This window comes from Bipolaris oryzae (genome assembly GCF_000523455.1).
Source record: "Bipolaris oryzae ATCC 44560 unplaced genomic scaffold scaffold_132, whole genome shotgun sequence".
Classification (NCBI taxonomy): Eukaryota; Fungi; Ascomycota; class Dothideomycetes; order Pleosporales; family Pleosporaceae; genus Bipolaris; species Bipolaris oryzae.
In genome coordinates, this window is record NW_006911408.1 from 1 (window position 1) to 21,183 (window position 21,183).

The following is a 21,183-nucleotide window of genomic DNA, read 5'->3' on the forward strand; positions in this document are numbered from 1 at the left end:
TGGCATCTCCAGATGTCCTGTCTTGGCGAGATGCCATGTCACGTGATCTTCGCCCCGCGATGATCATTACCTTCTGACGTGGACGTCCCTAGGCCTTCAGCCATCTCGTCATTTGTCAAGCAGAGAATCCTTCTTGTTACTTGTAACAGCGTAGGGGCTGCTCGCAACCCTGTGCACCGGCATAATATAGTTGAGTTATATAGTAGCTTCTAGCGCGTGTTATTATTGAAAAAATAGAGTAATGTTCGGCATCCTTGGGAAGGTTTCGTTTCCAGTCTTAAGCTAATAAAAATCAGGACTCGCTGTACGTAAGCTAGTGTTAGAAAGACAGGGTTGACTACCGGCTTGATTCTTCAGACAGGATGCCGCCTCCGACAAGATACCTCTCTGTTTCTAATGTTAGTAACGATACAACCCGGACCGATGCCAGAGAAGCATAGCCCAACTCCGTGTGATATCCTTCTATATTTAGAAGGACACGTGTCTTCTAGTGTACCAATATGCTGACTGCCTCGAGTCATGCTATCTTATTCCGAAACTTTCTCCCACATACTGCTAGGCCTTTCGTGGAAATACGTATCTTACGTACGGTAGAACCCTTTAAAGATGCATCCAACTCCCTCAAGATCGATTCGCGGTATCAACTCTTTCACATTGCGAAATATCATCCTTTGATTTCCAACGAAATTAAAAATGAAGCCTATCTTATTTATCACTGCTATTATCGCCGTCACTGCCGCTAGTGGTACACCTCAAAACGGAGAGGGGGATGAGGCTATTGGCCTAGTGGAGCGTCTATGTATAAAAAACAAGGGTGGTTCAGGGAGATCATGCGGTGAAGAGAGCGGTGGTAGACTTCATCCGGGTCACCCCCCTAACTAAGCTTCATAGGCGAAACCAAAAAAACGATAAGGTATGTTACTCGTGGTACAAAATTGCATTCATGAGCTTGTTTATCTAATGGTAATTATGGTTAGCAGCCTTTTGATTGGTACTGTCTAAAACACCGTCTTTTTATCAAGGGCTTGTTGACGATCAAAAGTGAATACTTAGTAAAACTTTTGTAATTTGAGAGATATTATCAACAATATAAGACTTGTTTTGGCTCCGGCCTTCTGAGACACTTCTGTGTGAAAAAAGTTCCGAGATCTATTAGAACTAGCAAAACAGCAACCGCGCGCACCCATCCTCAGCTCCACCCATCGGCACTGTCACGCGTGTCCTTATTGCAACCATGGTTTGTGATGCTGCTGCCTCGTCGCAACCGTAGTTCGCTGTTCTGCTGCCTTCGTCGCGACCGCATTTTGGCTGTCGTACCCAATGGGCATATGCCCGTTGAGAGGTTTTTGGTAGTATTACCAACACATTACACTTTGACTGCAAAGTCATATTTTTGATACCCGATTGCGGCAGGTTGGGGTGTGTCCTGCCATTCTTTTCTGAGATAATTGATCTGATACGCTACATAGCAAACAGATAGAAAAAAAGTCAAGTAATAAGACTTGTTAGATGTGTCGCCCGCGCTACCCTACCACCATGTGCATGTGCAGCCTAACCAAAATTACGTCATAAATGAGGTTGTACGTGTTACAAGTAACACAAATGATTGCGTCCCTGCGTAGCCCATATTGTTTTAGCCGTCGTTGCCACAATATGCACTTCCGGAAGTACGAGCCCATAGTGTTCAGTTTTTTATGTGGGATGCCGAGCCCTTCATTCTTCAAGGGCAATTGGTGTTGCGAAATCTCTATAGTGATTTAAAGTCCTTTAATCTTTAGATTAGATACTATGTTGTGGTCTAAGATACGCCTTCTATCCCATTCGATACGAAACTCATCATCATCATCATCATCATCAGGACAATAGTACGCGTATAAAGAACTCTCCTTATAAATTCCGAAAAGATCAAGGTATTCATCTATATATTCTTTCCCATCGCTGTCGTCAATGTCATGGAAACTGTCTCCCTGAAAAGGCGGAAATGTGTATTTAGGTGGACGTCGACGTGTATGTGAACTGAAATTTAGACTCGGATGTCGAGTTCTTTTGATTTGCCTCCTTTTTCGCAGCAGCATATACTCTGCGATCGTCAGGATTACCATCCAGCTTGCCACCTTCCATTGAACCGGTTCTGGTGATGCAGCAAAGCCGGGCCGAGAGAACAGCCGTGGCCAGAATATACTCGCAAACATCATAGCCTCGCAACGTTGCCGAATAGGGATCTCACAGCTGAAAATGGACAAAGAACCATCCTATTTGGATTGAAGAGCTCTGAGATGCTCATCGACCTCATCGAGCTGTCTTTCCATCGTTGTGCGATTATGTATAGCTCCCCCAAGCCTGACATACATTACAGGTGTCCACCCAATATTTGAAATTGTCCGTCACGCTAGATATCGTTCTGGAAGCTGTGTATTGCCACAGAGAATGCATCATCGATGAATCGTTCTCTTAATTTATCGTCATGAAAGGATCTTCCTAAGTGGTAATTCGAGTAAAGTAACAAAACTTTCGTCCGAGGTTAAAGTTGTGCCCTCCACTTCTCCAGAAGGGTGAACCTAAGTGCTATTGAGGCCTTTACACTCAATGAAGAACAAAGCTGATATGATCTCAGTAGTACCGAAAAACTGCAAGTCATTCCAGTGGCTATTAGGGCCACAGAAGAGCCTCAAGAGCCAGTCAGGAACGTGATTCATCCACGGATAAAGTACATCAATTGAGCCTTCGCAATTCAAATATAGCCTGGGAGAACAAGCTCTCTTGAAAAGGTCTTTTCTCAGGCTTGAAGGATCGAGGAAACACAAAAGGTAAAGGAATTTTGCTGCTCCCGGGTATTCTTTGGCGATAGCGTTGATCGAGAGCTTCCAAGTCGCGAGGACAGAAGCGGAATAGTCATTGGCAATTGGATGCTTTCTCCCAAGAGCACGTTCAACTAACTCGTGATTTTGAGAATATTACAGCTCCAAGTAAGTGTCTATTCGTCCTCGAAGATTGTGCTTGATATATCCACATATGTTAAGTTTGCAAGTGCAGAAAGACTGGTTCCAGGACTCTATAGACTTACGTGCCAGCGAGATCAATCGCCAAAGGAATACAATCCAGTGTCTCCACCACAAGTCTTGCGTGTTCAAGCTGCTCTCTCTGGACCAAGTCTGCGGATGTGCCGAAAACATGGTGGATCAAAAGCTGCTGAGCGCTATCCAGGGGAAGACCTTTCAGTTTTATTGCCTGGCCACCAAGTCTCTCTGCCTCTTGACGTCTGGAAGAAATAATTATGGCTCCACCAGAAGCAGAAGGAAAATACTTTGGCAATTGGTCAATCATGTCGAGGTCATCAGCACGATCTATCAGAATGAGCCATTTCTGATTCCTTCTCCTCAACTCCTTCTGGATTGAATCGACGTTCCTTTGAAGCTTTGGTATGAATCGAGTGATGGTGTTTATAGTCTCGGAGTTTGATGCCCAAGTACGAGGTAGGACAAGTCCGAGCTGCTCCGCAGCACGGGCGAACGTGTCATCCAAAGAGTCCAGTGACTGTGCATCAATCCAAAGGACAACCCCATATGTGTTTCGATACGTCCAAGTGTACTGCAACATTAGTTGTGTTTTTCCGGAGCCGCCAAATCCTACGATAGATATGATTTTCGGCCTGAGCGAGCTTTAAAATGCGGATTCAAGAGCATTCTCGATCATCAACATTTCTCCTCTGGGTGCGAAAAAATTGATCGGATGCTTTCGAATAAGTTCAAGTTGATGAAAACCAAAATCTGCGCTGGAGGCTGGTCTACGTCGCGTTACGGGAGCCAGACTTTGATCATCGTGCAGAGGAGCCTGAGGGATGTCGAGGCTAACTCGGTGTCAGCCGGCTTTTGCACAGGCTGTTAGAACCGCACAATTGAAAGCCTACCTCATATTCTCTTCTAAAAGGCTTCTTTTGCATCTCTGCAGCATATCTTCCTGAGCCGTTGTGCCGAGGTATGTGAATGTATTTGCCATCATCTTATCCTCTTTTTCCTACTCATCCAAGCCCACTCCCTGGAGACCATTGGTAGGATTGAAATGGAAGTATTTATGGCGATATATACCCTGTTGATGGGAATACTGCGCTTCAAAAGACTCTGCCGTTTTCTTCGTATTCATTGCTATCTTAGAGTATGCTTCTGCAACCGAAACTAATCCACGGCCAAGTTTCATGGATGACGATACACCTGTTCCTAAGCTCACAATTGTAGATATGTCTTTAGTGGGGAATTCTTTCCGGATCTCGTTGATGAGCTCAAATATCGGATTGTTCGCACCAAACCCACTATCGCGGAAATCCATCCCATTCGGAAACTTAATTGGCGCGAAGAAAGTTGGGGCAGCAGAGGTAGCTCTGGCAGCCTCCCAGATTGTAAAGTCAAATGGTTCCTCAGTCGTGGATGGATAGCTTCGTAAGCGCTGTATACTGCCGTTGACCATTGTGGCACGTACGAAGCTGGAGACGGAGAATAAGTCAGCATCATCCTATGATCTTGTTTGATTGCATCCTGCTCACATGGGACATTTTGGTTTGTCTTGGTACAACTTCACACTTCCACCGTCCATATCCGAGCCCGAATGTGCTGAGATAATCTCCTTAATGACTTTCTCCAAAACATTATAGTCAAAAGTCTCTGATCCCAGCACTTTGTGGACAAATGTGCCTCCAACATATGTCTGTTTCCTTGGAGTGAATACGCGTCTCGAGAGCCGTTTTTATGCGTCTATTGCTGCTTCCACATACATTTCCTACATACATAAAATGTCGTCAGAAATGTGATTGAAATGTTCCAGGTTCCACGTACGAGCCTCCCGAGCATGTTAGCAATAAGACCACCTGTGCTTGTGCCTACGATCATATCGAAAACATCGCAAGGCTTCGGCGGACACTGAGGGCTGATCAAGTACATGAGCCTCCTAAGCATAAGAAGGACAATGAGGCCGCGCACCCCACCTCCATCTGTAAAGTGTTGTCAGCAAGGCTGCAAAGACATTAGCGACATGGAGGGTGCGTTTCTAGGGCGAGAAGCCTTAGCGGTGCTATCATGCACAAAATTTTCCGTGGCTACGCTGTGCAAGAAACGTCACAGCATTAGACTTCTAGATATCGAATAGCTATTTCAAAGCAAGGCTAGGAGAAAATGTTGTTGGAGAGGAAATGATATTAGGTAGCAGTAGTTCAATCAGCTACCAATCTATCATATGTAGATAGCGTTAAGCTCTAGATACCGCTTATGCAGTATGCTGTACCTTTTTGGGCTGCGTGGCGCAGTACGTAGAGCTGAGCTGTCGCCTCACAGCAATCGCTCATAGGCTGTAGTCATGGTATTACCCGCTCTCAAATGACACATGCATGAGGCCTCTCCAACAACTCAGCTGTCCGTTAAATAGCCCTCCTTTCACCATGGATGCTCCATAACCTGACCAATCGTTGCCCTAGCCCTTGGATCAATTTTCGTCATTCCAGATATCATCTTCTGTGCCCCAGAGCCGAATACATGCCCCCATGCCTCGAAGCTCATGTCTGGGTAGTCCTGCACTACCAAATCAGTCTCTTTAGACAATATTGTAAGAGCCTTTGTCCATTTCTTGTTATTGATGACGTTGAGCAGGCCCTGGTTCGCTGGTCCAAAATACGAGAAATGTCGCGTCAATACTGCGTGCTGAGGGCTTACACCGTGCTTGGCAAGCTCCGGATAATCGTTGATAAGTATCGGTTCTCTACCTCCGAGGGTATATATGCACTGCGTGAATAATTAGCCCGAGTTTTTTCAATGATAGCCACAAAAATGGCGGGAGGCAACTTATAACAAGTCCGAATGAGTAAACGTCTGATGCCTTAGATAAACCTCTCCCAGTTTGCCCTTCTGGACTGCGCCACATGATGTTTCCTACTGCACGAGTGTTGTAAAGTAGAGCTCCTGTATCGAACTTAAAAGCGAGGTTGAAGTCACCTAAAGCGACGTCGGTGATTGTCCTAGTACCATTCTCGTCGCAATTTCAGTTGACTAATACATTATCGGGCTTGATGTCTGCGCAGATTGATTGTCAGTTGAGATATTGTGGTGGTAGGTTGATCTGAACTAGTGATCATACCGCGATGGATCCAGTCCTTGCTATGCAGTTCTTGTATGGCTGCTCCTGTCTCCTGCAGAATTCTCTTCTGTGCTGCACGCGAGACTTCTGGATCGTCTTGCAGCAGTCCGAGCAGAGTATGTTGATAGAAGGGATAAATTAGGAAGTTCTCTTCCTCGCTGGAATCAACATGCATGCGAAGCCGACGGGACTCGGGGAAATCGGCTGCAAGGCGTAATGATAGGTTGTAGAATGGTTTGGCTACTCACATGAAAACGAAAGACTGACCATGAGATCTAAAACGACTTCTGTCAAAATAAATTTTATATGTGAGATTTTGTGTGACGAACTCGGCTTTGAAGACGCTTAGTCGAGGATCTCTGCGCTCCGCGAGCACCTCGCGCCGAATGTATATCCGACCTGATTTACCCACGATGGTGGATGTCATTCTGATACCTATATGTGGAGTTGGGGTTGTGCGACAGGCCAAACGATTGAGAAGCATCGTTGGAGAACTTTGCAGTCGGAATATATGGGGAAAAGGTTGTCTTGATAGTGAGTGTTCATTTGTAATGACTGTGTAATGGTGTGTGTTACCTAATTTGGTCAGCCGGATAGTAGCCCACTTGTCATAGCTGCCTAAGCGCTCACTTCATTTCCTTCTGGCCAATCCGCGATGGTTTGATTCACTTTTCCTGCTTACTCGTTTCTATAAAGAACCACCACTAATCATGAGACTGTCTACAATCTTGATATATTATGTGCTTGGTCGCTCAGTGGAGCTTGTGTTACTGATTGCTGACGTCGCGTGGTCAAGAAGATCATGGTGCAGCATCTGAAGTCATAGCCTTTCGCTCTCAATCATTCAGCTTGAGTGTAAGCAGCTTGTGGGCGCTTTGAGGGTCATAACGGCGCTTGAAGATTCACTTTCACTGCTACGAACCCGTGCTATTGTTGATTGCAAAGCCCGAGGTCGGCCTGATTGTTTGTTCATTCATGGTGGACCTACCGACTAGACTAGATCTCCTGCTCTCTCTCTCTCTCTGTATACTAATATACCCTTCGTGTCTTCCGATACTTGCACCATATACAGAAATCCTCCAAGATGACGGTCAATAGAGTTACCTCTACCACCTTCTTCGAGCAGGTGATGAACGGCGGTCGTGCGATTGATGTCAAGTTCGCACTCAGCACCGATACTTATAACCGAGTACTGATTTCATCGAGCGTCATGGGCCCATTCGCAAAGGCCATAGAGAAGGCCAATGTACCCGCTAGTGCTGTGGCTGTAGTCTTAACGTAAAAACTACAGAGCATGTCTGTAATCAGTTCGAGTACTCACCTAAGAGCGGGAACATCGAGCACTCCAGCGAGAGTGATGCTGAGCCTCATTTCGCCACCGAGTGGCAAGATGTGAACGGAAAACACATCGAAACCAATCATATATACAGTACTAAATATACAGGTATCCTGAATGACCAGTAACGATCATTTGTGGCTAGAGGGATGTGAGTTGAAGGTGCTACATGGGTTGGGTGCTAGTACTTTGCCGGTGCCAAATAACTAGCAAGGAAGTGCAATTTAAGTTGACCAAAACAAGAGAAAATGATGAAATCTATCTATCCTTGTATCCTCATTACTTCTAGTCCTGTCCTCCCTAGATTCATGTCTTGGCGGGAGGTTTAGGAGGGCGTTAGTCTCCCTTTAGGCAGTAGCCTCCCAGAGGCTATGCCTTTGCAGAATGCTGAATTACGTGATCTCGCCTCGCGATAATAACTCTTCCCGTCAGTACCCTACGTGGTTTCTAAACATCTATCGTTATACCCGGGTGAGAGATCCTTCCTGTTGTTGCTTCTAACAGAGGGGACGGAATCGTGAATCCTTTTACAGGTAAGTGAATGCGAACTCCTATTTATCGACCTCATCATGAAAGTGCAAGATTGAACAGAAAGTATAATAGAATTGTACTCCAGTTTTCTATATCATGTGTACTATTTTCGTGAATTTCAAATATCATATCTACAGTTCTAGGGTGTAGAAGCTGAGCAAACCGTACATATGTATAGGTACCACAGTAAAGGACAAATCGATCTACATATTTAGTAGGTACAAAAGGAAGAGTAACGCATATTTACTAGAGCTGAATTGATCTTGTTAGCTGTGGGATATGCCAGTGACGGTTTGATGGTTGTTCCCACTACGTTGGTGTTGAACGCGACTGATCGGCGTCTCGGTGCGGCGACGCCAAGAGTCGGAGCGGAGCTAAGTAATCGCGGGAGCTCTCACCTTCGTAATCCATAGCTGCCTCACAAACAGAGCCTCATCAACGCTCCACTATCTTCAATCTGTCACCTGCGGGTTTTACTTACGACTGCCGGGATATAGCACCGCTTGTCTTAGTTGACTAGTTTTCACATACAATCACTTACAATAGACCGCCACCATGTCCACACTTGAGGATCTCGATGATCTTGAGCGCCATGAGAAGGAAGAGAGAAAGGACGATGACAAGAAAGACGGCGGCAAGGATGGAAAGAAGGCTGACGGCGATGCGGACATGAAGGATGCAGAGCCAGAGGAGGAGCAGCTCGACGAGGAGATCCTGAACTCAAGCACACGAGACATCATTGCGCGGAGGCGGTTACTGGAGAACGACATGCGCATCATGAAGAGCGAGTTCCAGCGGCTCACACATGAGAAAGCATCGATGAATGAGAAGATCAAGGACAACCTAGACAAGATTGAGAACAACAGGTACGCCATCTCGATGCCGGCGATCGGCCCCGCAGCGTGTTTACCAACCGCCATCTTCGGGGCAATATGTTGACATTCTACAGGCAACTACCCTATCTTGTCGGAAACGTCGTCGAAATCCTCGATCTCGATGTCACAGCGGAGGCCGCTGAGGAAGGTGCAAACATCGACCTAGACGCCACCCGCGTTGGCAAGTCGGCCGTCATTAAGACTTCTACGCGACAGACAATATTCCTGCCCCTCATCGGCCTTGTCGACCATGAGAAGCTCAAACCCGGAGATTTGATTGGTGTGAACAAGGACTCTTACCTTGTCCTAGACACACTACCGGCCGAGTACGACAGCCGAGTCAAGGCTATGGAAGTCGACGAGAAGCCAACGGAAAAGTACACTGATGTCGGAGGCTTGGACAAGCAGATTGAGGAGCTCGTAGAGGCGGTAGTCTGGCCAATGAAGGAGGCGGAGCGATTCAAGAAGATTGGCATCAAGGCTCCCAAGGGTAAGCATAATGCTTGAGTACCCAAGGACAATGGTTAACAAGGCACAGGCGCGTTGATGTACGGCCCTCCGGGTACTGGAAAGACGCTTCTTGCACGAGCGTGCGCTGCGCAAACTGACGCTACTTTCCTCAAGCTTGCCGGTCCACAACTCGTACAAATGTTTATAGGTGATGGCGCTAAGCTGGTCCGCGACTGCTTCGCTTTAGCGAAAGAAAAGGCGCCCTCAATTATTTTCATTGATGAGTTGGACGCCGTCGGCACAAAGCGTTTCGATTCCGAAAAGTCCGGAGACAGAGAAGTGCAACGAACCATGTTGGAGCTTCTCAACCAGCTAGATGGTTTTGCCTCGGATGACCGCGTAAAGGTCTTGGCCGCCACCAACCGAGTCGATGTCTTGGATCCCGCCCTGCTCCGTTCTGGCCGTCTGGACAGAAAGATCGAGTTCCCGCTGCCAAACGAGGAGGCTCGTGCGCAGATCATGCGCATTCACTCAAGGAAAATGACCGTCGACGATGGTGTCAACTGGCAGGAGTTGGCACGCAGTACCGATGAGTTTGGTGGAGCTCAGCTAAAGGCTGTATGTGTTGAAGCTGGTATGATTGCTCTCCGAACAGGTCACCAGAAGATCAGTCACGAACACTATGTGGATGCTATTGCTGAAGTGCAGGCGAAGAAGAAGGACACGGTCAACTTCTACGCATAAGGTGCGGTCAGATGGTGGTGGCTTTGCTGCTTGCAGGCATGTGTTCTTGTACCCAGCTTGTAATAATACTTAGACCTTCATCATAGTACCACTGCCGAAATGACGAACATGAATGAACAAAGGGTATATCTTTCACTATACACTATGCTTACTAAGTGAAGGTGAGACACAGTAGCATGAGGGAGGGGCATCCATTGCACTGTGTGTTCATTTCCAAGACAATACCGATCAAGAGTCTAGGGTGGCCATATCTATGAATGCGGCGCATGTCACATGGCCAAGCATAGCAGTAACGAAGACGCCTCCACTTCCATCACTTGCCCCCCAACCCCAAACAGTTCGCTGTGGACTACAGATGCCCCTCTCGGCACTTGATTCTCGAGCTTCAACGGCACAGAAGGTGACCCCGGCAAGAAAACGGGTAGGCGACGAATTGCAGGCCTAGTCATCACAACTTGTGTTGTGCCGCGCTGCGCTACGCTACCTGTAAGTCCATTTTCGTGTTGCAACAGCGCTTTGCAGCCATGTAGTACCGTTATATTGACTATATACACGTTTCTCTGTCAGCCCTCTTTTCCGCCGTCTAATCTGAATGTACAGTCTCCATGCTTCTCTCTGGTCGGTGGCACTCTTTGTATGTGATGAGCCGATCAGCACTTTGCTGACCATTGCGCAGAGTCTGCAAATGCCGATATGGTCCGGATCGTCAAGGGCTAGATGATACAAAGTGACTTGCAGAAAGGGAAACAGGGCCGAGGGTATTGCGCCTCGCTCATGTGTTCAAGGACTGGCCACGTTCCTGCATTTCCATCAGTGATTCTGGCACGCCCTTCCTCGCCCCCTCTGATTGGCTCACGTCTCAACAGCGGACCTCAACCACCCAACCTCAACACCAGGCACGCTACACCCACGCTACACCCACGCGCAATGATAGCTCGACTTGATAGGCCCGTCATTCCATCGCCTCCCCATGGCTTCCCTGAAGATCTGGAGAAATACTCGGTCCCCCTAAGACCCTGCATAGCCGCCTCTTGCGGTTGATTAGGTTGGGACACTTCTCGCGGTTCACTATCACACCCGACGTCAGTGCAAGGTTGCCTCGTACCGTCTTAGAACCTTCGAAGCATGTGGCGGGCACCATTGGCTGAAAATCCTCAAAGACAGGGAGGAAGTTGCCTTACACAATAGGTGGCTTTGCCCGCAATCATGTGGGGGTGCATTGTGACGAACCGAAGTCGGAATGATGCTTCGGAATGCTTCTCATATAACCCCTCCATGGCGGGGTTTCTTTTTGGTTGACCGCATACTCTCTCCTCTTCTGTGGTTTCTGATCCTCTGCTCTGTTGCAGCGTCGCAACTATGCTGGATTTCTCAGCCTTCGTTCCGCGTGACCCCTTCCATCAGCTCACGGTCACCCTCTGTATCATTGGTCTCTTCCTTGCCGCCGTATTTGCCATTGCTCTCAGACCGAAGAGCAAAGGACAAGAACCTAGCACTGTCGAGGCATACCTGAAGTTCATCTATGGCTGCTTCTTGAAGCCGCACACTGGTGATGGGTCTGGAAGCCAGCAAGACGCTCTTGTACGTCGAATACATAAATACGCTTACCGTGACTAACAGAAGGAACAGGAGAGCTTCTACAAAGCACAGGCTGAAGTCTACGATGCTACCCGCACTAGACTCCTTTGCGGTCGCGAGGATATGTTGGGACTGGTCGCTGCGCAACTGAAACACCGCGCTGAAGCTGGTCTGATATCACAACGCCCTGTTTGGGTTGATGTAGGTCGATACGTAAACTAGAGTCGATTCTGATACTAATAGTGGCAGATTGGTGGAGGAACTGGTTACAAGTAAGCGTTGATGTGCCAGTGTCACAGTGTGATACTGACAAACTTCTAGTGTCGAGCAAATGAACGCTTTCGTCCCAGTGACGAGCTTCTTCCGTTCAGTTTGTAAGCTGTCTGAATCTCATACAGGAAGTATTACTAACTATTGTAGATGTCGTCGATCTTTCGCCTAGTCTCTGCGAAATGGCACGCAAGCGCTTCGCCCGCCTTGGGTGGACAAACGTCAAAGTCATCTGCCAGGACGCGCGTGCTTTCCGTCTGCATGAACACGAGCCACAAGCTTATGAAAACAAAGAGAAGGTCTCTCAAGGTCAAACTGTTCGCGACCTTGATGAGAACGCTGATGCTGGAGGAGCTGAGCTCGTCACCATGAGCTACTCTCTAAGCATGATACCCGAGTTCTATCCCGTCATTGACTCCGTGGGCAGCCTTCTAAGCCCTAATGGCGTTTTTGGTGTCGTTGACTTCTACGTCCAAGACCAAGTGGACTTTAGGGGCAGGAACTATATCGGTGGTGCCATCGACCGTCATTGCATGTGGCTCTCGCGAGTATTCTGGAGAGAATGGTTCGCTATCGACAGAATTTCACTAGGCCCTGCACGAAGAGTAAGTCGCGTTCTTCAAAGTCTACGATGATTTCTAACCGGTGTCAGGATTATTTGGAGTTCAAACATGGCACGATCCTAAGCATGAACGCCAGAAACAACTTCTTCAACACTGGTATCAAGCTACCTTACTACATCTGGATCGGATGTTCAAAGGACCATGGTGCATCCACACAAAAACTCGCCAAGATTGATGCTGCTGCTACAGAATCTCCATACCTCAATGCGCTTGACCTTCAAACCGGAGCTGCACCAAGCGATGCAGAAGTTCACTCCAAAGCGTACGAATGCGCAGTCGTTAATCTACAATCTAGTTTGCCTCTCCCATCAGCATGGTATCAAAACCACCACTGGCGCATTCACTACGACTCTTCTCTTCCCAAGCACACTCGTTTCAACAACTCGTACATCTACGCGTTCACCTGGGAAGATGATGTGGCTGATATGCGACTTCTTAAGCCAACTTCGAACGATGTCGTCCTCGCAATTGGATCTGCTGGTGACAACATTCTTGCTTTCTGTCTAGAGAACTGCCGTCGCGTCCATGCTGTGGACCTCAACCCGTCGCAGAATCATCTACTCGAGCTCAAAGTCGCTGCCTTCACTGCACTCGGCTACCAAGATGTCTGGAAACTCTTTGGTGAAGGCAAGCACCCCGACTTCCATAACCTACTCATCCAGAAGCTCAGCCCGCACCTCTCCTCAGACGCGTTCCAATTCTGGGTCCAAAATGGCCCTTCCATCTTCTCTTCTTCGTCTTCCAAGGGCCTCTACTACTCTGGCGGCTCCGGAAATGCCATTGCAATCGCCGGTTGGCTCTTCCGTCTCCTAGGAATGACTGCCGACGTCAAAGCTCTCTGTGCGGCGCAAACTCTCAACGAGCAGCGTGAAATCTGGCAACGCAGCATCAAGACCGTGCTCCACTCCAAGATCCTCACCTATGCCATCCTCGGTAACGAGAAATGGTTGTGGAAAGCACTCGGTGTCCCCCCTGCCCAACGCGACGTCATTGAAGTCGACTTCAAGAAGACACAAGACTACGACGAGGCCAAAGCCACAAAACCCAAAGATGCCGCTGCAGAATACATGGCCTTCCACGAGGAACCTTCAGACGAGGAACTCAAGTCTTCAAGCGGTAATGCAATCTACGAATACGTCCTCAACACCTTTGAACCCGTAGTCAACACCACTCTCCTCAGCACCTCAAACCACTACTACCTGCTCACTCTGCTCGGTCACTACACCCCTACCTCGCATCCCACCTACCTGTCCCCCAAGTCGCACGTCAAGCTCTCCAAGCCCGGTGCCTTCAACGGTCTACGCATCCACACCGACGAAATCTCAGAAGTGATTTCGCGCATGCGACCTGGCACTCTGACCATCGTCGTCGTAATGGACAGCATGGACTGGTTCCCACCCAACGGTACTCAAGCACTACGTCAGATCCGCGCGCTAAATCGGGCACTCAAAGTCAAGGGCCGCGTTATGCTGCGTAGTGCGGGCCTGGAGCCATGGTACATCAAGGTCTTTGCCGAGTGCGGGTTTACAGTTAAGAGGGTAGCGGTCAGGTTACCGGGCACGTGTATTGATCGGTATGTTTCCCTTTTCCTACTCTTACTTCCCATGTCCCATCGTGTGCACGTTTACTAACATGATGGCTGCAGGGTAAACATGTACGCATCCACCTGGATTTGCACAAAGGAAGTTGATCTTGTCAAGGAGAATGGCATCAAGGCAGGTGCGGGGTTGAGGAAGGCGTCGTTGGCTGAGTTGGAGCTTGAGGCCCCTGCTATGCGTGTTGAGTAGGACTGGTCTTTTTCACTAGCAGTTGGCGGTTTAGTCTATGCTTTTGTTGCGTATGAGTAGCATGTTGGGCGGTTGTCTGATGCCGTTGCATGGGTTCTTGGATTTTTTTTGTCGTTTTGTGTTAGATACCTGACCTAGAATGCATAACAGTATCTTTACATCTATTGAATGTAAAAAACTGAGATTGGCATCAGTAGTGTACGGTAAAGTGGCGGTGGTCTGCAACTCGTGTTCGTTGCCTCGCCATTGCTACTCTTATTTGGTACCGCCCATGTCGTCTCAACTACTTCTATTCAGGGTGTTTGTACAACAAATTCCCAGCACAATCCACGAGCTAGCAAGTCATCTTTCAATATTGGAACGCAAAGACATCAGATACCCTGAATTAATCGTGTTTATGACATTTACAGCTGCATCGCGCCGTCTACCCGACTACGCATACAGCATCGTATATCGTCCAACCATTATCGTATCAGCCAACACACCACACTACTAATCCCAAAACAATTATCGTCATTGCCAAAACAAGGCTTCCCAAGTCTATCGCGCCTCAAAAGGAAAAGCGCCGGTATCCTAGATGCAAGCAGCACAAGGGCGAAACCCCTTCCCAAAAGTTGTACAATCTGATGAAATCAAAGGTGGACGGGTGCAGATTGGTGGGGGCTGGCTTAGCTGGAAGCACCCGAGTAACGCGCCTTTCCGACGGTGAAGGGGACGTAGCGGTATTTGATCATGTGCTGGATTTGTCGTCGCACTGCATTGGTTAGTTGATGTGGTGTAGTAGCTGGTAGGTAGAACCTACTGGTCAGGCCAAAGAGAATCAGCCAGTAGACGACCAAGACAGGCCAGAAGACGGGCAGGTTGAAGATCTCGAACCAGCTGCAGAAGAAGCCGATGGAAATAGCCTTTGTGGTCGAGTACCAGAACTTGAATTCGGGCAGCCTGCGGACGAATGGGCGGAATTCTTGGTCCTCTTTTGTGGGAAGGCCAGAGGCGTTGCCGTCTTCCATGCCTTCATCTTGTTCGAGCGCTGGATCGAATTTAGGGGAAAGGAAGGCGAGGAAGAGATTCAGGAGGTAGATGCCAAGAGAGTAGGCAACTGTAATTGTGGTCAGTAATTTGTATACTATAACAGGTGCATCACTACATAGAACTAGTCGGGACTGTGATATTTTGGAAGTGAAAGGGACAGAATACATACCGATGTACCATCCCTGAGCGAGGAATATGCGCAGACCAAAGAGCAGGAAGAGGACTCCGGTTCCTCCCCATCGGTATGTGGTGTATGGCGTTGACTTGTCTAGGTATGCTTGGAACATCTGCGCAGCGCATTAACATATATGCCATATTCCAAAAGTCCGCTCAGCTTGCATCTCCATCGCCTCATACATCTTATCGCGCGTCGGGAATTAAATGCGCGATGCCCCCCGGGGAAATAACCTACCCGTCCATACTTTGTGGTTTGCGCAGTTACCGCGGAGAAGGGGGTATCAGGCTCCGGGGCGTCCATGGCTGCGTCGCTTGGTTCTCGGTTTTGTGCGATGAAGACTGTATCCTAGAGATGGCGAAACTGGCGATGGTGTGGTCGGAATGGCGCGTCTTTAGTAGGGGCAAGTTGTTGAGTCGTGTCAAAATCATGAGCCTGCGGAACAGGGCTGTGGCTGAGGACGGCACACAGTTGCGGATGGCGCTAGGCCCAGAATAATCTAGTGGCGCCATTGGCAGCTTCCCAGCAATTCCAGGCTTTGGCGGGCGCTTTACCGAGGTGGCCGATGCTACCCACTTGGAAGGGAAGCTGTGTACATTCTACATTTGCATGTGCTCTCTCGTCTTTACAATTGCTCTCATTGATCCAACTGCAATATCCAAGAGCTGGTCTCAAGAGTGAACGTCCAATTGGCGATAACCAATATGCAAGCATTCCGCTCAGCACCAAGGGTAGCCTCCCAGTTCCGGTCCACCGGCCTACCTAGGTTTGTGAGGGGATTCACTACCGACAAGTCGTATGAACATTTGCTTGTTTCGGTACCAAAAGAGGGTGTTGGTTTGAGTAAGTACGGAAGATGAATTTCCAATACTTCGTTCAAATATATAACTCTTGTATCGCACGGTAACAGTAACGCTCCAAGCATGTCTGCTGACATCATATAGTCCAGCTGAACCGGCCAAAGGCCCTCAATGCTCTCTGCACCCCTCTGATCCTCGAGCTTAACCAGGCCCTGCGTGACTTTCAGAATGCAAAGTCAATTGGTGCCATCGTTCTCACCGGTTCAGAGAAGGCTTTTGCGGCAGGCGCCGACATCAAGGAGATGAAAGACCTTACTTTCAGCGACGCGTATGGCAATGACTTTATAGAGTCTTGGTCGGATCTTGTCACATTCCTCAAGAAGCCTCTCATCACGGCTGTCAACGGTCACGCACTAGGAGGAGGCTGCGAGCTCGCCATGATGGGAGACATCATGTATGCAGGACCCAAGGCAAACTTTGGACAGCCAGAGATCAAGCTAGGCGTCATTCCCGGTGCTGGTGGATCGCAGCGTCTGACAAAGGCAATTGGCAAGTCAAGAGCCATGGAAGTTATCCTTACAGGTGACAACGTCACTGCGCAGCAAGCAAGTGAATGGGGACTTGTCGCAAAGGTGTTCGAGACACCAGAGGCGTGCGTCGACGGCGCCATTGCAACAGCGGCCAAGATTGCATCTTACAGTCAAATCGCTGTTAAGGCGGCGAAGGAGGTGGTGAACAAGAGCCAGGATCTCGGCATCCGGGAAGGTGTCGAATACGAGAGGAGGGTGTTCCATGGTTTGTTTGGAAGCCAGGACCAGAAAATCGGTATGGCTGCTTTTGCGGCTAAGGAGAAGGCCACTTGGACAAACAAATGAGCGACAAAACGGAGAAGATGTGCATGCAGTCGCTAGACAAAGTCATGAGTCTGCTCTTCAGCTATTCTTAATTAAAATGGCAAAGCTTAACAAGGCACTTACAGAGCATGGCAATTGCTAGAAATGCATTCTGTCTCAATTCAGTTAGACGCGCCTCGGCACTATATGTAGTTGAGATAAGCCACCTAGCTTATCACACGTGACAGCCCGCGCGCGTGCATGGGCGTGTGACATGACGCGATCACTGTGGGGAACACTGCGCCATCTGATATGCTACTGCTTCCCGTTCCCTCCGCTTTCTATCCATCCCATCTTGCACCATGGAAGCTACTCCACCGTGGCTACGAGATGCTCTCCGCTTCGCGTTGACAGCAACCCCGTCAACCCCAGCACCGTGGTTCCAGCATGAATACGACAGCTTCAGAGCCGCTGGCGGCGACCCCCTTGTAGATCCTGATGACCCTGGAAAAGACCCGCGCTTCAGGAAACTAGTCGTGGCTATCCTGTTTAGTCGGAGGCTTCTGAATACCTACAATCTGGTCCTAGTAGCCGTTTTGTTGGTCTTTTCGATATGGCACTGGAGCGAAAAGTTCATGTTGCACCAGCGGAGACGGGAAGCTGCCACCCAGACACGCAATAACGAAACAAACAGCGCAGAGGATGCAAAAGCCTGGAGCAGCTCAAGCAGCACTATAGAAGGCAGCGCAACACCACCGGATAGCACCGTTGTCAAGACATCCAACGGTGCCGACGAATCCAGTCCCTTGCTTCCTTCACGACGGCCGCAGCCCAAGCGCGTCGGTGTATGGCGACCATTCTACGTACTCAAGGCCGCTCTCCAATACCAACCGCCTCGCATACCCATCGTCAATAAAACCCTTCCTACCAACGCCGTCTCGCTGCTTGTCCTCACATGGGTAGGCTTGAACATCTTCTACAACCTCTACCGCATGCCCTTGACCTACTTCTACCTCTTCGTATTTGCCGACCGATGTGGCCTCATCTTCGTCGCAAACCTGCCTTTGCTGTACCTTCTGGCCGCAAAGAATCAGCCCATCAAGTTCTTAACAGGCTATTCCTACGAGAGTCTGAACATCTTCCATCGAAGAGTTGGAGAACTCGTGTGTTTGGAGGCTTTCTTGCACTTTCTGGGTATGATAGCCGTATGGTACGGGTTGTTGAGACACCTGGGTTTCACGCTCGCCAAGTTCCTATTCAACCGCGTGGTTCTTCTAGGCCTTGCTGCCTTCATTGCATACGAGTTGATCTATTTTACGAGTCTAGGCAGTTTCCGCCAAAGATGGTACGAGATATTCCTGGGCCTTCACATAGTGCTCCAAGTCGCCGGGCTGGTGTTCCTTTGGTTCCACCACCATACCTCCAGGCCCTATGTTGGTATTTCCCTCGCCATCTTCCTCATTGATAGACTCGTGTATCGGCTGTGGCTGAAATCGAGCACGCATCCCGCAACTCTTACGGTCCTCGAAGATGACGAAACCTTCCTCGTCTCCGCAAACTGGGAAGTAGCTTCTCGAAAGTCCACACTAGTACCGAAGAATATGAGGCAAGGGTGGAAACCGAATGAGCATATCTTCCTTACTGTACCCGCTTTATCCCGCAAACACGCCATACAATCTCATCCCTTTACGATATTTTCCGCCGCTCCGGCAACAACAACAAACGATGATTCGCAAGGAAAACACGCATGGTTCACTCTACTTATTCGCGCCCAAGCCGAATCAGGCTTCACCCGTACCCTCCTGGAACATGCTCGCACTACCTCACAAACCCGCATCCGTCTTGACGGTCCCTACGGCTCCTCTCACGCTCTTGATATGCTCGAAACTTCCAATACCACCATTCTTATTGCAGGCGGCTCTGGAATCGCAGTCGCATATCCCCTTCTTCACTCCCTTCTCTGCCCCTCTTCAACCGATCCTGAAACCGCTTCCACCCGCGTCAAGAGGAAAGTCAAGTTACTCTGGATTACTCATGCGCCCGACCACCGCCTATGGATCCCAGACAGCAAACTCGAGGAACTTGAAAACTGGGGCCTGGACGTGCTCATTCCGCCCCCGACTAGTACGGCTGGACGACCAAACGTCAGATACATTCTGAGGGAGTGGGTGGAGCAGGAAACAAGAAAAGGGGGAAGAACGGGTGTTGTGGTTAGTGGGCCTGATGGCTTGGTCAGGGATGTAAGGAATACATGTGCAAAGATGATATACAATGGTAGAGATGTAGATGTTCAGGTTGAGAAGTTTGGGTGGTGATATATGCGGCGTTTTCTTTGATGAGTCTTTTGAACATATACAGGATATACTTATATGTTTCTCTTGTCGAGACTGAATTTGAATAAAGCGGCAACGCTGCGCTTCCTTCTTCTGTCTTGGATTACCGCGTCTTTATATACGTGGCTCGCGTGTACATGCTATTTTGCAGCAGTCAATTCAACTCAAATTTTGGTATAAACATCACCACGGTAATCATGGATTAAAACCCTGGTATCGACACCTACTCCCCACATGAACTAGTGAAATAGAGACGGCGGTGATCCGAAATTGTGTTTCCTACTTCCCTTTCTACGTTCCCCTTTGTAGTGTTGTATCTATGGCAGTTGAGTGCCGGAGAGCGAAAATCCATAACTTAATGCTACTGTCAGTAGTATGCGATCAATCGGCTACTTGTTCTCAAACGATTTCGTATCGCTTGTTCATGAACACAAGTACGTCAATTCGCACCCCAAAGCTGAAGTGAGTGGAAATGCTACACACTGCTTTACATGGCATCCGGGCCCGTACTCTGTGCTAATTACAAAGCGAAATGTACGGTAAGCAATCCTCGAACTTTCAGTGTCAAATACAAACCAAGGACAACAACATTTTACTGTACAGTGTGTGCAGAACACGATAAGAAATAAACACTTTGATCGAAGTTGGGGTTGATGTAGTACCTTGGTCACATCGATAGTCATACTCCAGTACCTGTGGCAATATCGTGGTGATTTCTAGAAGTTATCAAACAGAAATACTTCGATCTCGAACACACAAGATCGCCCCTCACACGTACGCTGAACATTTCCGAATACCCGTTCTAGATTAGGTTCATCGATATACGCGCAACGGGACTGTCAGTGAACGTCGCCCGTATATCTCTAACTTGCATGCCGATTAAATCTCTCAAATACCAATAAGTTGGGGCGGCTTGGTTGCTATGATCACCTTTTTTTACTAAAATCTCCGATAGTTCTGAAGATGTGCTTGGTTTCCCTATGTGACGCAGAGAAGTGGAACATAACTATCTGCGTGCTTTCATAAAGCTTCTGAAGAGATATGTGCAATACAATCTGCGTAAGGAACTTGCCTTTGATCTCTTAGTTAAATAGAATGGTACTAGCTATATTGTACTGAACTTTTGGATATATCACATTGCCATCCGGAAAGAAGCATTAGAGAGAATTTTAGGAGGAGTTGTAGGCACTGTGAGAGTATCTAGAAAATACTGAATTCATTAATCTCATTTGTCTCCATCTTAGGGATCCGATACCTTTGGTAACCCCTCTTATGAGTGAGTCCAGAATCTCATAGAAGTAAGGGTTTTCTAACGGACCCCAAGTCAGAAGAATGAAAAGAGAAGGCAAACTATGACATTCGCCATAGACACCGACCAATTCATGCTGTGATGGCTATGTTTACTAGATTCTTGCAGCTAGCTTCCATCTTCATTTCCAATTACACATCTATGTCTATATTCACGACAGTAGATAATTCCCGGGCTATTTCTCCCCAACAAATATCTGTAATGCAGATATCGTGAAATCCAGTACCAGATGGTCACAAATCACTTTTCAAGATTACATTCGGTGGAATGCAGGCAATCAGCACACTTGCAAGGTGAAAAATGATCTACATGCAAAGCTTTTCCTACAGTCGGTCCAGTGGGAACTCCCAGTCAATAATCAGACATGCAATGCTGCCGTGTTCGTTTCTG

At 48.3% G+C, this 21,183-nt stretch overlaps 7 protein-coding genes across 7 annotated transcripts; 4 read left to right on the top strand and 3 right to left on the bottom strand.

Annotated features, from left to right (window-relative positions):
* Positions 1 to 4,014: 4,014 nt before the first annotated feature.
* COCMIDRAFT_28657 (uncharacterized protein) lies at positions 4,015 to 4,546 on the bottom strand (the record flags this gene model as incomplete). Its single annotated transcript, XM_007692525.1, has 2 exons — positions 4,015 to 4,506; positions 4,538 to 4,546. The coding sequence occupies 2 exons, from the start codon at positions 4,544 to 4,546 to the stop codon at positions 4,015 to 4,017; spliced, it is 501 nt and encodes a 166-aa protein (XP_007690715.1).
* An 874-nt stretch (positions 4,547 to 5,420) lies between these two features.
* Positions 5,421 to 6,544, bottom strand: COCMIDRAFT_39214 (uncharacterized protein; the record flags this gene model as incomplete). The annotated part of the gene is made up of 4 exons (XM_007692530.1): positions 5,421 to 5,765; positions 5,833 to 5,975; positions 6,118 to 6,357; positions 6,403 to 6,544. The coding sequence occupies 4 exons, from the start codon at positions 6,542 to 6,544 to the stop codon at positions 5,421 to 5,423; spliced, it is 870 nt and encodes a 289-aa protein (XP_007690720.1).
* A 1,995-nt stretch (positions 6,545 to 8,539) lies between these two features.
* On the top strand, positions 8,540 to 10,053 carry COCMIDRAFT_102673 (uncharacterized protein; the record flags this gene model as incomplete). Its single annotated transcript, XM_007692533.1, has 3 exons — positions 8,540 to 8,850; positions 8,934 to 9,349; positions 9,398 to 10,053. The coding sequence occupies 3 exons, from the start codon at positions 8,540 to 8,542 to the stop codon at positions 10,051 to 10,053; spliced, it is 1,383 nt and encodes a 460-aa protein (XP_007690723.1).
* Positions 10,054 to 11,412: 1,359 nt separating this feature from the next.
* On the top strand, positions 11,413 to 14,311 carry COCMIDRAFT_102639 (uncharacterized protein; the record flags this gene model as incomplete). Its single annotated transcript, XM_007692534.1, has 7 exons — positions 11,413 to 11,634; positions 11,674 to 11,832; positions 11,881 to 11,903; positions 11,953 to 12,005; positions 12,052 to 12,506; positions 12,554 to 14,097; positions 14,170 to 14,311. The coding sequence occupies 7 exons, from the start codon at positions 11,413 to 11,415 to the stop codon at positions 14,309 to 14,311; spliced, it is 2,598 nt and encodes an 865-aa protein (XP_007690724.1).
* A 668-nt stretch (positions 14,312 to 14,979) lies between these two features.
* Positions 14,980 to 15,821, bottom strand: COCMIDRAFT_102641 (uncharacterized protein; the record flags this gene model as incomplete). The annotated part of the gene is made up of 4 exons (XM_007692535.1): positions 14,980 to 15,065; positions 15,114 to 15,410; positions 15,513 to 15,630; positions 15,756 to 15,821. 4 exons carry the CDS (start codon positions 15,819 to 15,821, stop codon positions 14,980 to 14,982), a joined length of 567 nt encoding a protein of 188 aa, XP_007690725.1.
* Positions 15,822 to 16,222: 401 nt separating this feature from the next.
* Positions 16,223 to 17,193, top strand: COCMIDRAFT_39218 (uncharacterized protein; the record flags this gene model as incomplete). Its single annotated transcript, XM_007692531.1, has 2 exons — positions 16,223 to 16,361; positions 16,463 to 17,193. 2 exons carry the CDS (start codon positions 16,223 to 16,225, stop codon positions 17,191 to 17,193), a joined length of 870 nt encoding a protein of 289 aa, XP_007690721.1.
* A 320-nt stretch (positions 17,194 to 17,513) lies between these two features.
* COCMIDRAFT_102684 (uncharacterized protein) lies at positions 17,514 to 19,466 on the top strand (the record flags this gene model as incomplete). The annotated part of the gene is made up of 1 exon (XM_007692536.1): positions 17,514 to 19,466. The coding sequence occupies one exon, from the start codon at positions 17,514 to 17,516 to the stop codon at positions 19,464 to 19,466; it is 1,953 nt and encodes a 650-aa protein (XP_007690726.1).
* Between the last annotated feature and the right edge of the window lie 1,717 nt (positions 19,467 to 21,183).